General features: G+C 37.5%; 1 protein-coding gene across 4 annotated transcripts in view; it reads left to right on the top strand.

Moving 5' to 3' along the window:
* The window catches only part of PPP1R12B (protein phosphatase 1 regulatory subunit 12B), a 264,369-nt gene that overhangs the window by 173,649 nt on the left and 74,291 nt on the right, over nucleotides 1–16,429 (top strand). For all 4 annotated transcript variants that reach the window (XR_005215124.1, XM_037825034.1, XM_037825038.1 and 1 more), the window contains 3 exons: nucleotides 168–351; nucleotides 436–548; nucleotides 1,606–1,647. Coding sequence is in view for 3 of the 4 variants with exons in the window: in XM_037825034.1 (XP_037680962.1) it covers nucleotides 168–351; nucleotides 436–548; nucleotides 1,606–1,647 (339 nt within the window). In the remaining variant the exon portion in view is untranslated. The remainder of the gene's footprint in view (nucleotides 1–167; nucleotides 352–435; nucleotides 549–1,605; nucleotides 1,648–16,429) is intronic.

Below are 16,429 nucleotides of genomic sequence, written 5' to 3'. Positions count from 1 at the left end.
CCTTTCTGGCTAATTAACTAACTGACTTTAGTTCTGTTCAATAACTACTGAGCATCTACTACTACTAAGCCTCATGATACAGAAAAAGCTCGTTTTGAATACATCTGCGATCCTTATCCTTTGGTTGAACTTGACCTCTAACATCTCATCCTATATATTATTTCCAGCCTGTCTATCGTCGCCTGAGGTGTTCAACTCAGCCAGACAAACCCACAACACCAGTGTCTCCTTCTACATCAAGACCCTCACTGTACACCAGTTCCCACCTGCTACAGACAAGTCGGTCTTCAATCCCTGATTCAGAGAGTTCAGAGACTACGACAAACACTGCAAAGGAAATGGACAAAAATGGTATGTAGAGCTTCAGAAAATGTTGACCCATTCCCAGTGTATGTATCCCAGATTCAAAAGACCCATACTTTTATCTCTAACCAGAGAGTGAAGAAGCAGATTTGGATGATCAGTCATCTAATAGGCAATCCATCCGAGAGAGGAGGCGGCCAAAGGAAAGACGAAGAGGCACGGGTATCAACTTCTGGACAAACGATGTAAGTAGATGGGTCTGTGCTGGGACATGTCACATTACCCTTGGCTGCTAGCATTTCTATTAAGTTTGAAAGAAATTGTCCTGCGTAGTGCCACAAATCTTGCAGATTGTCAAGAACTATTGAGGAAAAAGACTCAGCTGTCGTGGGACTCATTTCTTGCTGGATGCCCTGTATCCAGAACAGTGCCAAACACATAGTAGGCACTCAGTAAATTATTGGTGAAGAGTGAAAAAACTGGAAATTTACAATAACCTTATAAACAAATATAATAAATAAATGTCATGTTTTAGCAGTCCTCCCTAATACTCCTTGAAAGTCATGTAGTTAGTCAACAATATCTTAATACGCAATATAAAAAGAAATTCCAACTAAATTTTAGGAAAGCTACAAAGATTTCAAGGAACTTAAAATCTGTAAAGTGACACAAGGTTCATTTGATCAGTTTTAATCTTTTGAAGGAAAAAAAAGAATAATATAAAAACATAAACTTTGGCTTTAAAATAAAGACAGGTGCACTAATGCTTACTAACTACAAACACCCATTCATTGCTTTCATTTACCCTCCTCCCTGTCTTGTTCTAGCCCCTTCTCACTCAGCCTTGCTAATGGCATGTGAAAAACCAAGCAGCCAATAACTTGAACAAGAGATACCTGTTTACCAATGGCTCATTTGAAAATTAGATAAACCATTCAGTGAAACAAGAAATGAGACAGTAATAATCATCTATTAGAAACTGTTCTTTAGACAAGAGCATTTCATTGTTATAGGGACAAGTAGACTGGCAACTGTTAACAGAGATGAAATAAAGTCTTTCTTTCTTGAAGGTACCTCTTCTCCAACTATGGATTATTAATGTGTTTGAAGGCAGGTGATGTTCCTAAGCTGTCTGCCTGTGGGGGCGACTAAAAGCAGCAGTAACAGAGTATCACTTGGCAGTCAGTTCTCATTGCCCGTGTTTCAAATGCCAAGATTCATAATTGATGGGAGCTGACCTTGTTGCTTTCAAGGATGTCTGTGACAATGATCCTCTTGTTTCTCTTCCTCTTTCTTTTTCAGGAGGATGAAACTGATGTCCCTGAAGAGGTGAAAAAGGCATGGGTAAGCGACAAGCCAGTGAAGCATGTCCTTTTAGGGCTCAGCCTTGTTCTCATCACATAATTTTAATAGAAGAAAGAGCAGGCTCTGCGCAGATTTCTCAGTGGAACAATGACCATGTCTGGGTTTAGGGGAGTTTGGAGATAGACATTCCTCTGACAGATGTGGCAGGTACTGTTCTCTTATGTGGCATTATAATGCCTGTGTGCGTGAGCAAGTTTCTTACGCTCTTCTATGCCTGTTGTCAATTCCTTAACCGTTATAGAACCTGTCTTCTTTTTATCTCTCCTGAGTATCTTCAAATTACAATGTACTTTGAAATCTTTAGAAGAAATATAAAGAGTGATTCCATTTCCTTTATGGAACCACAATAAGAGAGAGGAACATAAATATGGAGAAAGTAAAACATCAGACAATCCAAGTCATTTATATTGGACTTTAAAATGAGGCTTAACACCTGGCCTCTTATATAACTCAGACCCCTTAAGGCCTGGCATCCAATTCTTTGCAGATAAAGGCTTGGGCCCTGCTTGCTGAAAATACTCCAGGTTCTCGTAAGCCACTCAAAGATGATAGAAAGTTAACAGTTTTCTTATTAGTATTACTTTTCAGGAAGGAAGGGTTTGGTTTTGACTAAATGAATTAAGACTACATATATATATACATCTCCTTTGGGACCCTACAGTTTGTTGAAACTTTGTTCTCAAAATAGATTTAATAACTCATACTGAAGATCAACAACTGACTCATTTTTAGCAGAGGAAATATAAATATTATATTGTGCCATTGATCTGCCTATATTTCAGTCAAGATCCAAAAGTCAACAGTGACCTTCCAAAAAGCAATAGCCATAGTGATTTGTCTACTCTTGGTTGAAGCTGGCCTGCTTCACTAACATGAGCTGTGTCATGTAAAAATATCAGTAGAGAGCTTCCTTTGGGGTGGGTTTATGCAAATAACAGCAACTCTTTGATCCTTCAAGACTTGGAAAGGCTTTTGGATTCAGGAAGAGTGAATGTAGGAAAGTTCCTAGGAAAATTATAACATACTTAGAGAATCTGAGTAATAAATTGCAGAGAATTAAAATGGACCATAATCCCTACAGGGGTGAACAGGCCATTTAAATTCATACAAGGAAGTACAACAAGGAAATTTCTGTTGTCATGGAATGTCATTTGTCAGTGAAAATCTTTGTCTACCTTTTTAACCACTTGGCACTGGGTAATCCTAGTCTAGAGCACCAAGTAAGGAAAATCAAGAGGATCTTGATGCTTTGCTTCCCAGAGAATTTCATTTTAGGACCATTGACTTTAAATTACAGAAAAGACTCTGGTTGTGAGAAAAAGCAGAGACTATTGAGAATTGGCATGGAAATCCTTTGTCAGATTTTAAAAAGTAGTCTGTTCACCCAATTGCTTGAAGCATCTGCCAGTATTTACCATGTGTAAGCAGACTCCAATGTGAATCTAGACAAGCATAAGTAGCCTATTGTCTCTACACTGGTAATTTTGAATGTATGCAGGTAGGGTAGAGTTGGTGCAAAGGCTTTCCAGGTGCTGGTCTCCAGCCCCACCAACAATGTAGTAGGGAAGGCTGATGACAAGACAGCACAGGGTGTGGCATCCTTTGTGCAAAAGCCTATGTGTACTTGCTTCATTGCTCCAGTTTATTTCTGTGAAACTATTATCTGTTTTTCTCCCCTGAGCACACTCTTCTAACAGTAGGCTTGATGCCATTATCCATGTGGGCCATGGATTTGCTTGGCCATGGCTCGGTGTAAATTGCTGCAATTCTCCTTCAAGTTAATCAGCAATATCTTAGGACCACTCTGTCTCTCCTACGTCATGTCCACCCATCAGGCAGCAGAGTTGAATCAGCTCAGCAGTGGAGGTGAACCAGGCAAAGGAGGGGCATTCTGTTGGAATGGTATTGCTAAATGGTTAGCATGGGTACTGCTAAAAAGCCAGGGTAATTCTTTCTTTTCCGGTTTTTGGTTTTTGGGTTTTTGTTGTTGTTGTGGTTGTTGTTCAGTAAAACTTTATCTGCTACTCAGTTCACACCAGCAAACTTTTCTCCCTTGGCCTGCTCCATAAACATAGTGGGACCTATTAAACTTAACTGTTTCCAAGACCCTGACATATAATTTTTTTTTACTGATATATAATTTACACTCAGTAAAATGTACACATCTTAAGTGCACCTTTTGATGAGTTTTGACAGTTGTATCCACCAGTATAAACACCACCTAAATCAAGATAAAGAATTTTTCTGTCACCTTAGAAAATTCCCTTATGCCTCTTTCCAATCAGTTCCGTCTCCAGAAGCTACCACCCTTCTGATTTCTGTCACCACAGATGTTGCCTATTCTGGAGCTTCATGTATATATATATAGAATCATTCAGTAATAATATCTAGTTTTAAGAGTAGAAAGGAAACTTCACTATTATGTCAATTTTGTGCCTGCAGTCAGGGTTCAAGCAAAAATAACTTCAAATATGTACAGATATTTTTCCCTTTACTTGAAGATTTCTGAAGAAGATTCTTTAATCTCTCACCCATGTATCAGTAACAACAACATGGTTAAGAACATCTTTCTGTTGTTTAAACTAAATCTCTGTTGTTTAACCTACATCTCTTTTTATGCACCTCTTTTTAAGCTAGAAAATATAACCGTTTATATGCAGATAGGATTTATAACCAGGAATGGTTCTGATATTGTTATCAATAGAGTATGTGATAGAAGAAAAACCAGTCATGCTATGCTAATGACACAAAGAAACAACACTTGGAAGGCTGGCGACCTTGCTTAATAAACTCAACATAGTACATGGTTTTAGTCAAAACCCATCCCTGTTGGTAAATCCAAGAACCAGTTAGGCTGACAATGAATATATAATTCGAGATCTTGGCACCTTTTTGAGAGATGTGTTTAAAGCCATTCTATTTAGTCATCCACATTAGTTATGTGACAGATAATTTCCAGAAGTTTTAATATATCCTTTGTCTTGCTAAATGAAAAATGAACTGAATCTGAATCTTAATGTGCATAGGAGGGTTATTCCAGTCTTACCTGAAAATGTTTTTATATTCAGAAGTGTGTAGTAATTGCACAGAATGTTTGCTTTGGAAAGCACAGTCATAGCCACACTGCAGAAGGTGATGGCCGTTTGGGTTCTTTCCATCATTTTTACCTGAACCTTTGGTCTACCTTCATTTTGTTTAACATTGAGATTTATATACTGTAGTCTTGTTATCTTCCCACATATCAAGGTTTTAATCCTTGGGAGCAAACTGTTTCCCAAGCCAATGCTGTTGTATAATTGAATTTATCACTAGAGGGCACAAGTGATCAACAGAAGTTACTGATGAATAAGCACAATGGTGACTTAAAGAAGCTGAGCAGAAGACAAATTGCTTTTGTTTTAAGGGAATTGTTAAAGAACCTAGTTCAATGTAATAAAGTTACCTGCCTCCCAACTTTTGGTATCTTAGAATTGGAAGGAAGTTTAGAGACAACTTGGTTTAGAAACCTCATTTTATAGTTAAGAAAACTGAGGCCCAGAGAAGTTAGGAATTATTCAGGGCCATATAAGCTCTGTTAGGTAAGCACTCTGTATGCTACACCTTTTTATTTGACTGTAGTGAAGTCGACCCAAAGTTAGGTCTTACATCCTTTTCCATTCCCTATTCATCTATTTGGTTTTCTCACTCAGCAGGTTACAAATTTGAATTGAGTTGCTAGTAGTAATCTCACCTTGAGTGAAGGAACATCTTGAAGGACAACTTAAAATACCAAGATTCAGTGGGTAGAGCATCAGCATTCTTCTGATATCCAAGACATAGGTGGGTAGTTATGTTTGTCAGAAAGTGAGAATTTTCGGACTTTAGTGAGGAAAATATTTATTTTCCTATTGCTTTTTGGCAAATCAATGGCACTTAATCTAAATAAAACTTACCCTCAAAATTAGCCATGTACCTGTCCCAGAATGGAAGCAGTGGGCCTGAATTACTAACCACCTCTCATAATGCATTGGTAAAGGAGATGTTGCTAAAGAATTATTAATTCATAGATATCAAGATAGCTGGCATAGATAACTGGTAACATTCTAGTGAGACATATGTTAGAAGTATTCCAAAAGAGATAAGCAATTAAATATAAGGTTTTCAAGCTAAGTAAAAGACAGAACAAAATTGAAATTTGCTGGCAAAATTTAGCTTTGAACTAAGCTTTACCAGAAAATGAAACTTGTCTTGGTAGCCACGTGGCCCCAGAAATGTCTCTAATACAAAAGCAACTAACTGTATTTCTCATTTTTTCCTGCCTTCCCCTTTATAAGCTTCTTCCCACCTATTCACTCAACAAGTACTTCTAGGTGTCTCTTAATGTCAAGCACTTTTCTAGATTCTGGGAATACAATGAACAAAATTGATTAAAAAAAAAACACAAAAAAACAAAAACCCTGCTCTTGTGTTTACATTCTAGTGGAGGAAACAAATATAAATATAGTAAATGTGTGAAGTAATAGAATGTTGAAAGTGATTAAGTGTTATAGAAAAACTGTGTAGAGCCGGGTAAGGAGGAATAGGAGTGCCAAGATGGGATAGGGGGTTTTCATTGTAAGTGGAGTGGTCAGGATAGCCTCTCAGAGAAGCATCATTTGAGCCTAGACTTAAAGGAAGTAGACTTGAAGGGGCTATGTGGACATATGGGGGTAGAGTATTATAGGCAAAGGGAACAGCAATTGCAAAGATCCTGAGGCAGGAGCTTGCCTGGTATGCCTGAGGACCAATGAAGAGACCAGTGTGGCTGGAGCAGAATGAGCAAGAGGGCCAGATAGAAGGACTTTGGCATTTGATCTGAGTGCATGGGTAGCCATTTGTAGAGTTTTGAGTGAAAGTTACATTCTTATACTTATATTTTAAAGAGTTACTGTGGCTGCTATTTTGAGAATATACTTTCCGGTTTGCTAAAGCTGCCGGAAATGGATTGGCTTTTTATAAAGGGGATTTATTAGGTTACAAATTTACAGTTCTAAAGCCATAAAAGTGTCCAAACTAAGGCATCAACAAGAGGATACTGATGGCATCTGGAACACCTCTGTCAGCTGGGAAGACATGTTGCTGGCATCTCTGCTGTTCCTTTGCTCCTTGGTTGCATTGCTTTCAGCTTCGGATTCCAGTGGCTTTCTCTTTGTCTGTGGGTTCTCAGCTAGCTGCTCCAGGGCAGACTCTGGGCTTTATCTCTTAGCTTAGCATCTCCACGTGTCTTTCTGTCTGCATCTCCCAGCCTCTGGGTCTGTGTTGGCTTTGATCTTTCTCTCTCTCTCTCTCCCTCTCTCTCTCTCTCTCTGAGTTCTCTTAAGGACTCCAGTAAACTAATTAAGACCCACCTTGAATGGGCAGAGTCACATCTCCGTAGAAATAATTTAATGAAGAGGTCCCACCCACCATTGAGTAGGTCACATAGGTCACATCTCCATGGAAACAACCTAATCAAAAGATCCCACCCACAGTAGGTCTGCCCCCACAAAGAACATAGTCTTTTATGGGGTACATAACTGATTCAAACCAGCACAATACTTTCATGGATGGAAGCAGGGATATCAGTTAGGAGGCTATTGCAATAATCTAGGGAAAAGCTAATGGCAGTTTGGACTAGGGTGATAGCAGGCAGTAAAGATGCTGAGAAGTTGTGATATTCAGGATATGTTTTGAAGTTAGAACCAACAAGATTTATTTGTTGGATTAGATACAGGGTGAGATAAACAGAGAAGTGCAGGTAGCCTAAGGCAACTGAAAGGATGGAGTTTTCATTAACCAAGATGGAGAAGTAGATTTGGTGGGGCAAGTGTTTACTTTTGATTTTAAAAGTGTTAAACTTAATATGTCTGATTGACATCCACCTTAAAATGCCAAGAGGATGGTTGGATTTAGAAGTCTGGAGTTCAGGTGAGAGGTTAGTCTGGATATATAAACTTGAGTATGAGTAAACACATAGATTATATTTTAAATCATAAGATTCAGTGAGATCACCAGGAGAATGAGAGTAGAATGAGAATGAGAAGAGGTACAAGGACAGGGCCCTGAGGCACTCCAAAATTAAGTTAGGAGAGGGGAAGAACCAGCAAGGGCAACTGCTTGTCTCTGAGAATGAATGCAGTTTTCCCCCTTTTCCAAAACAAAATCAAACAATATACACTTACACAGAATAGTAAATAGCTTTGCTGTTGTTTTACCATTTTTTCTCAACTTGTATAGGGACATTACCCATGAAATCTGCTTGGCCTGTTTATGAAGAGCCATGCAATAGTGCAAGAAAGCTGGATGTCCCAGAGTATCCTCTGACATTTTTGAAATATTCACCCCCAGCTACCTCTCTGCAAACCTTATGTAGAAGCCTTTGAAGTCCAGACATATCTTAAGATGGTTCTTGTTACATCAGAGGGATTCTATTGATTAACCATGTCTGCAAATGATTTTTTTAAGTGTATTTACCTCTTGGTCCCCTTTACTTTGCCTAATTTTCCTCAGCTCTATTGTATCTTTGAACAACGAGCACTTCCATTTCAGTTAAGAAGAGGCTTTGAAAAAACATTTATTTCTAGGTGCTATTGTGTACTAAAATCTAAGTTAGCCCTGTGATGGCTAGAATGGAAATTACAGACTTTGAATTTTAGAGCTGAAAGCAACTTCAAAGGCCATCTAGTTAGCCTTCTCATTTTAAAAATAAAAACTAAGACCCAAATAGTTTAAGTTACTTTTTTGGATCATATAGTTGTATTCCTAGACCATGGCTGTTTTACTACCTTCAGTTGAATGTTTATATCTGTTGTATATTTACATCATATACTGTTATGACAAGCATTGCAGCATAGTAATTGAGAGTGCAGACCCAGGAGTTAGACTCCCTGGGTTAAAACCCTAGCTTGGACACTTAACTACTTTGGGTAAGGTACTTAATCACTCTATGCCTCAGTTTCCTCATACGTAAGGTAAATTTAATGAGTTAATACGTTAAATAGAGACGATTGCGAGCCATTCACAGTATTTCCCAAATTTATAGGTTTCTAGGTCTAGATGAGAGTAAGACATTTTGTTGTACTTTCATTGACCTTAGAATTGTGTGATTTTGCAGTTATTTATTAACTTGTCCTTAAAGAACGGATTATTTGGAGAGTCGGAGAAATAGCCCAGACTCCTCTATAATTCCAGCATTCATATGTCTGTGTTCTGACACATACCTGAGGAATAAGTTTTAAAAGGAAGTGTTAAAGTGTAGGAGAAAAGAAGTTAGTAGAATTCCATTGCTGGGTATATACTCAGAGGAACTGAAACTTAAGACACAAACAGACATTTGTAAACCAATGTTTATTGCAGCATTATTCACAATTGCCAAGAGATGGAAACAGCCCAAATGTCCATCAAAGGACAAGTGGATAAACAAACTGTGGTATATACACATGATGGAATATTATGCAGCTGTAAGACAGAACAAAGACATGGATCATGTAATAATGTGGATGAACCTTGAGGACATTATGTTGAGTGAAGTTAGCCAGAAACAAAAGGACAGATTCTGTATGGTCTCACTAATATGAACAGACATTAATGAACAAACTTTGGGAGTTAAAAGCTGACAACACAGGCGACTAGGAGATAGAAAGAGGGCAGAGATCAGCCATTTGATGCTGAAGGACTACAGAATGTTTAGGATTGATTGCATAGATCCAGAAATAGACAGGATAATACTGTGTGATGGTAGCACGGTATTGTAAGTACACTGAACAAAGATGTCTGTGAGTAAAGCTGAAAGAGGTGGGATAGGAGAATGTATGACACCAGAGGTAAAGATAGATGATAAAGACTGGGACTGTATAACGTAGCAAAAACTGGAGTGGCCAATGACTGTTACTAAATATACAAATATAAAAATGTTTTTGCATGTGGGAAAGCAAATGAATGTCAACCATGTAGAAATTTGAAAAAGGGATGGTATTCAGGAAAAAACATAATCAAAGCAAACTGGAGTCTATGGTCAACAGTAACATTGTAATATACCTCCATTAAATGTAACAAAGGCAATACGCCAATGCTAAATGTATATGAGAAGGGGATATAGGGGAGTAATATGGGATTCTTGGTAATGGTGTTATTTGCTGTCCTTAGTAGTATATTGTATTGTATGACATGTTATTTTTCTTTTTATCATTTTTTCTTATTGCTAAAAAAAAAAAACAAAAAACAAAAAAACAATTTTTCTTGTAGTAATAAGTATGTTCAAATGCTGATTGTGGTGATAAGTGTACAACTTTATGATGATACCATGAACAACTGATTGTACACTGTGGATAAATGTATGGTATGTGAATATAACTCTATAAAATTGTAGGAAAATGTATATATAGGAGTAAAAGTGTTGGAGAAAACATGGTGAGAGGGATGATGCCTCACCAATATGGACTAACTACAATGTGTAAACTCAGAATTGAATCTTAGAACATAGCCTAACGTGGACACAATAATTGTAATAGTCCCTAGATTGTAAGCTCTTACAGCAGTTAACTCTATCCCTGAAGTGTAAGGCCTATCTCTAAACTTTGAGATGCTGATCCCCTAGCATATGTTGTCACAAACATTGGGACTGGTGGTTTGATGTGCTGAGCCCTCGAGCATGGGACTTGCCCTTATGAAGCTCATTACCACAAAGGAGAGTCTAAACTTGTATGTAACGGTGCCTAAGAGTCTCCCCCTGAGTACCTCTTTGTTGCTCAGATGTGGCCCTCTCTCTCTCTAACTGAGCCATCTCGACAGATGAACTCGCTGCCCTCCCGCCTACGTGGGACCCGACTCCCAGGGGTGTAAATCTCCCTGGCAACGCAGAGTATGACTCCCGGGGATGAATGTGGACCCGGCATCGTGGGACTGAGAGTATCTTCTTGACCAAAAGGGGGATGCAAAATGAGACGAAATAGTTTCAGTGGCTGAGAGATTCCAAATGGAGTCGAGAGGTCACTCTGGTGGACATTCTTATGCACTATATAGATAACACCTCTTAGGCTTTAATGTATTGGAATAGCTAGAAGTAAATACCTGAAACTACCAAACTCCAACCCAGCAGTCTGGACTCCTGAAGACAATTATATAATAATGTAGATTACAAGGGGTGACAGTGTGATTGTGAAGACCTTGTGGATCACACCCCCTTTATCTAGTGTATGGATGAGTGGAGGAATGGGGATAAAAACTAAAGGACAAATGGGGTGGGATGGGGGGATGATTTGGGTGTTTTTTTTTCAGTTTTATTTTTTATTCTTGTCCTGGTTCTTTCTGATGTAAGGAAAATGTTCAGAGACAGATTGTGGTGATGAACATATAACTATGTTATCATACTGTGGACAGTGGATTATATATCATGGATGATTGTATGGTGTGTGAATGTATTTCAATAAAACTGAATTTAATAAAAAAAGAAATTAACAAAAAAAAAAAAAAGAAGTTAGTAGAAAGGAGAGGACTAAAGTTTTCAAATTTTACTCATAACTCCTTGAGCACCAGATCAAATCAAGTCCCTACAAATTTCTTTGTCAATCTAACAGGCTTTCATTTTTATGCCTAAATTATCCCTCCCATTTATGCTTCTCTGCCAGTGTTTCCAAGAGTTCTAGTTTCATAGATCTTTATTATTCCCCCACTTGTTTTCTGAGAGTAAATTATAGCCTTTGTACGTGCTCTAATTTTTTACAACTTTGCTCCAGGCTCTTAGCTGGATCTTTCCCCCTCTCTCAAGTGATGTTTTTTAATCTTGTGAACCCCCTGGATCTATTAGTAGGCATTGCTATTTTCTGTCCACTCTCTACCTCTGGGACAGTATCTTTGCCATTTTCCTTTTAGGTAAAATCCTAGGTCTGTTTGGCTTTCCCGTCTGTCTGGGGCCTGATTACCTAATATGGTAAGGTATGTCCCAGAGGAGACTGCACTGTTGAGATAGAACAGCAGTTTGAGTAAGTTAAAGGCACTGTAAGTAGGTGAGCTATCTGATAGAGTTATTTATGTAGTAAAGTAATATTTTCCCCAGGATGTCATGTAACAACCACACCTTTTTTAAAAAAAGCAAGCCTCTGTTGCTTTTAAATAATGAAAAGATAATAAAATATATATTCTCTCCCCCAACCTCTTTATCATTAAGTAGATGAGGGAGGAAAAAGGAAAAGGTAGTCAGTTTATCCCCATATGAGAAGGTTTTAAGGAAAAATCTGAGAAATTTTATAATATGATAATGCTCAAAAGGATATGCTGTTGGAGAAATAAAGACTATAATTGAGAACTTTAAAAAAAGGATATAAAAAATAAGGATAGGTTTTTTAAGTGATGGCTATTATAAACAGTCCTGTTGTAGCTAGCCTCAGAGTTGGCAGGCATTCCACACATAGGGAAACAGGCTGTCCTGGATTTGTACAATTGATGACAGTGAGCAATCCCTGGGAAGGAAAGAAATGGCAGCCAATCAATTCTCTGTGTGGAAGCTGCCTTCTATCCAGTGTGCACTGAAGAATCATCTCTAGTGGCTGTCTCCACATTGGCCTGGAAGGATCTTTCTTCTCACTATACATTTGTTCTTACTTTTACAATTGTTGTTTCTTAAAATACTGCAGATGCTGTGATTTTCTATATATGGGTCACACTTTGCCTTGCTCTATCCCATGCTGTGTAAACCATCTTAAGAACAAAGTTTCTTTTGGCATCTTCTTTTTAAGGTCTCTATTAATTTTAGGTCATGCTGTTGCCAAGGAAATCTCCGTAATCAAAACTTGTATGTAGTCCTTTGAGACCTTGTAATTTTTGGATTCACTGTTCCATTACATCAGTGAATTCTGCTTTAGTCAGAAATCTTTTTTAAGATAGAATAAATTGACCTTCAAGGTATTTGTTTGGGCTTCTCTCAAACATCTTATTGAAAAATGTGGAAGGTTTATAACCTACTTAGGATAGTATAGTTAACCTCTTGACAAGCTTCTCTTTTACGATTTCTTTCATCTCCTGCCTCCAAATGCCTTCAAGATAATTGGTTTTTGTTAGTGACCTGTGATCCTATGCCTCTTTGTTGGAGGGACACTGATACACTGGCAACTCTGCTTGAACTTTTTTTTATGATTATAAAAAGTAATATATTTCATTATAGAAAATTTATGAAGTATAGAAAAGTATAAAGCAGTGGTTCTCAAAAGCAGTAACAGTGTTTCTAGAGAGGATTGTAAAAATTCATAAGGGTACTTTTGGGAGTCACTATGGTGGGAGATGTTCTACAAGCATTTAGTGCTCAAGGGCCAGAAATGCTAGATATCCTAGCACATATCTCATATAACAAAAAAGTCTTTCTTCAGCTCGCTTGATTTTTGACTGTATCCCTGAACGATCATAGAAAATAATCCCGAACCAAACTTAATTTTGCATATTAAACTCAACCTTTTTTTGGATTTTCTAAAAATTCAACCCTCTTGTAAATTTGGGGGAAATTATACCTTGTTTTACTCATCCCTGAGGGCAGCTTCCTTTATATAATGACAACGTTATATGGCACATTTTACAAGTCTGCATTTGACCTCTGCCTTCATGTTGTTTTTATGATCAGTCTAAGCCTCTGACTACATTATGCCTTCTAATGTCATCAGGACCAAGAATTTACATATTGAAATGCATGTTTTGTAAATTACTTTCCTTTTATTTCTTCTTCATATTATATTACTAATTTTTTATTTTAATTAAGTTTTATGTCTAGGAATTTCATTTCAGGACAGTAAAGGGGAGGAAGTTAGAAAATATTTGTTATAAAAAGGGGATTGTTCCTGCTTTAAAGAACAAGAGAAAATTGCCTGTAATACCATTGAGAGGAAATCACTGCTAACATTCTGGTGAATTTCCTGCTGGTATTTAACCTAAGCTTTTTAAATTTTTTAGTATGTCCAAGACCATCTAATGACATTCTTAAGAAAACAATCATTTTCACTTGGGTATTCCTGAGGCCCTATCATTACCATGATGGCAATTTCATAAGGTTATCTTCAAAGTAGTTGGGTTCAACTCTTTTATCAAAGCAGTCAGTGCTGTGATGGCTTTGATCATAGACAGCCTCCAGGAATAATTGCTCCCTTTCCAGTTGGAGTTTAAGAGTTACCTTGGTTACAAAAGGATACATTTCTTCTGTTGACAGCATGACTGGAGAAACTTAACCGTAACTTTAATTTACTAATGTCAGAGTTCTAGCCCCACGATTGAGGTAGAAAGCTTAGTGTGGGATTTGTAACTCCTTTTGAGCAAATAGAAAGTTTTTCGATTTGCCCCAGCAGGAATGTTGAGCTTGAGGCACTAACAAATGTTGTATTTAAACTTGTTATTTCGGTAGGACCTAAAAAGTAGGCTAGTTGTGATAAAAATGTAAAACTGAATGTTTATAACCTACCATTTTTAATTTTCCTCTATGGCATCTCAGTTTTCAGTCAAGCAAATTCAAGAGTCAGATGTTAGCCATTTAGTGGCATGGGTCTCTTTCATATCAAGAAGCCACAGTTTTGTATCCAAATATGATCCTTTAAGGTACATAAATGTTCACATGGGTGTGTCTTAAAAGATTGTGATCTTTTAAAAATACTTGACAATTTTATGCTTTAAAAATTTTTAAGTTTCTTGCACTCTGCATTCTTACACCCTAAACTATGCCAATGTTGTTGCTATTGAGAGGAAAGGAGGGATATTTAAAAGCTCATTAGCAAATTAATAGTTCAGAGTAAAATATTTAATATGTTCTTAGATCTTATAGCTCTTGTCTTATTTCTGAAAAAAAAATTTAGGTGATAAAAGTATATTAAGAGGAAAATAGAATATTTGGATATCACCAAATAAAACATTTTATGCTTTACGATGGTATTTTACTTAGAAGTTGGGGGCTTTCAAAAATGATATGCCAAACTGGTGAGTCATAGAAGTGTTTGTGGTGACTGAATGCCAAGTGTTTCATTTCTCCACGTATCTGGTATAGCTACTTGGTAACTGTTGTAGAAGAGCTAGTGTTCTGCCTCTTCTGAGACCTGTGGATTTCAGCAGTATGTGTTGTGGGAGGGACCATGGCGGCAGGGTCAGCCTAGTCTTCATCTTTAGCACATAATTCTCTAGGTCAGGGATCAGCAAACTTTTTCTGTACAGACCTGATAGTAAATGATTTCAACTTTGTGGGCCATATGGTCTGTTGCAACCATTCAACTCTGCTGTTATAGTGGGAATGCAGCCATAGACAATATGTAAACAAATGGGAGTTGCTATGTTCCAATAAAACTTTATTTACAAAAATAGTCCTGCAGGTCAAGCCACAGTTTGCCAGCCCATACTCTAGGTTATTGATTCAGAAGGTGATGGCTGATGTCAACATGGCTCCAAATCTCATCCAAGTACTTCTCTGGTAATTCATCTTCTCTCTAATTCCCATGATTCTTTAGTATCATCAACAGTTTGGGGGAAGGAAGAGCAAGGGAAGTCATCTGTTTGGAAGGATACGTGTTCTCATTTTGATGAGTTTTGGTCATTCCATGCTGTAGGAAGCAAGCTGTAAAGCTTCTTGAAGAAGGGAGTAAAGGAGGGTTGGGGAAGTTGCTTTCATGTCATTTTAGATGCAGTTTCTCTCTGTTCTATTTCAGCTCATTGCCTTTTACTTGGAAATTCTGAAATAGTTCTCTCAGTGTGTCCCTATACACTTTTCTCATCTGATCCTATCCCTCCTTACCTCCAAAACACCTCTCTCTTCACGGTTAGCAAAGATGGCAGTTTTGGGATTTGTAATCAAAGACATTTGAGAGATTCAGCTTTTTGTAGACTATGACCATAAATAAGTTTGCCTTTAAGGCTCTCAGGTTCCTGGAAGGGTGCCTGTCAGAAGACTGTTAATTGCTGTCATTCACTTTAATTGCTGACTGTTATTTGAATTCTTTAGTCAGGAATAGGTTTTGGAGTATATTAGTCGTTGTGCCTTGTCAGCTTTCAGTCTACTGAATATATGCAGGAAGAACTTTTTGGGGAGTTACAGAGGAATGAAAGAAATCTTCAAAACTTTGACCCTGCACTTGAAATAATAAAGAGGAGTGGCTTTTTAGAAAGAGAAGCTTAAATCCTAGTTCCTCAACAACTTAAGGAAAAAGTGATGGAAACTGACATTAATATGTCACAATAAAACCTTATATTGCTAGTGAGAATTGAGCATGGGTTGGTAGAATTAATTTCCCAGGTGAAAATGCTAAATTCTTTCTGGAGAATAAGTTCTTTCTGGTATGTGGCATGTTGTTTAAGAAGGCCTCTCTTAGGTCACTGATACTATACAGTGCTCTGGAATAAAATTAATGAAATATTGTTTAGGCTACTTATAAATCATTTCTGGAGTGCTTGACTTAGAGGTAAGGACAAGTTTGGATACTGGTACCATTTTCAATGATAATAATCTAATAGGTAAAGCTTCTATAATAGTCTTTCTCAAATTTTTCAGTAAGAATCACTGAGGTCATTTATTTATACTGTACATTTTCAGGACTCTACCTGGAAATTCTGATGTAGTGGAAGAGAGGGTATAGAGGGTGGAGATCCTGGGAATCTGTATTATAAAAGATGTCCTGTTGATTCAGCACTGTTCCTGTAGGTATAATGTTTAGGTATTGCTTACATCCCAGGTAAATGATCACTAAATAGTAAGATTAACTGTGGCGCACTGGTGGAGCTTACAGCCAACACCTATCAGACATGAAAGTAA

Source organism: Choloepus didactylus, chromosome 2 (assembly GCF_015220235.1).
Source record: "Choloepus didactylus isolate mChoDid1 chromosome 2, mChoDid1.pri, whole genome shotgun sequence".
In the NCBI taxonomy this organism is placed as follows: domain Eukaryota; kingdom Metazoa; phylum Chordata; class Mammalia; order Pilosa; family Megalonychidae; genus Choloepus; species Choloepus didactylus.
This window is presented reverse-complemented; position numbering and strand designations above follow the sequence as displayed.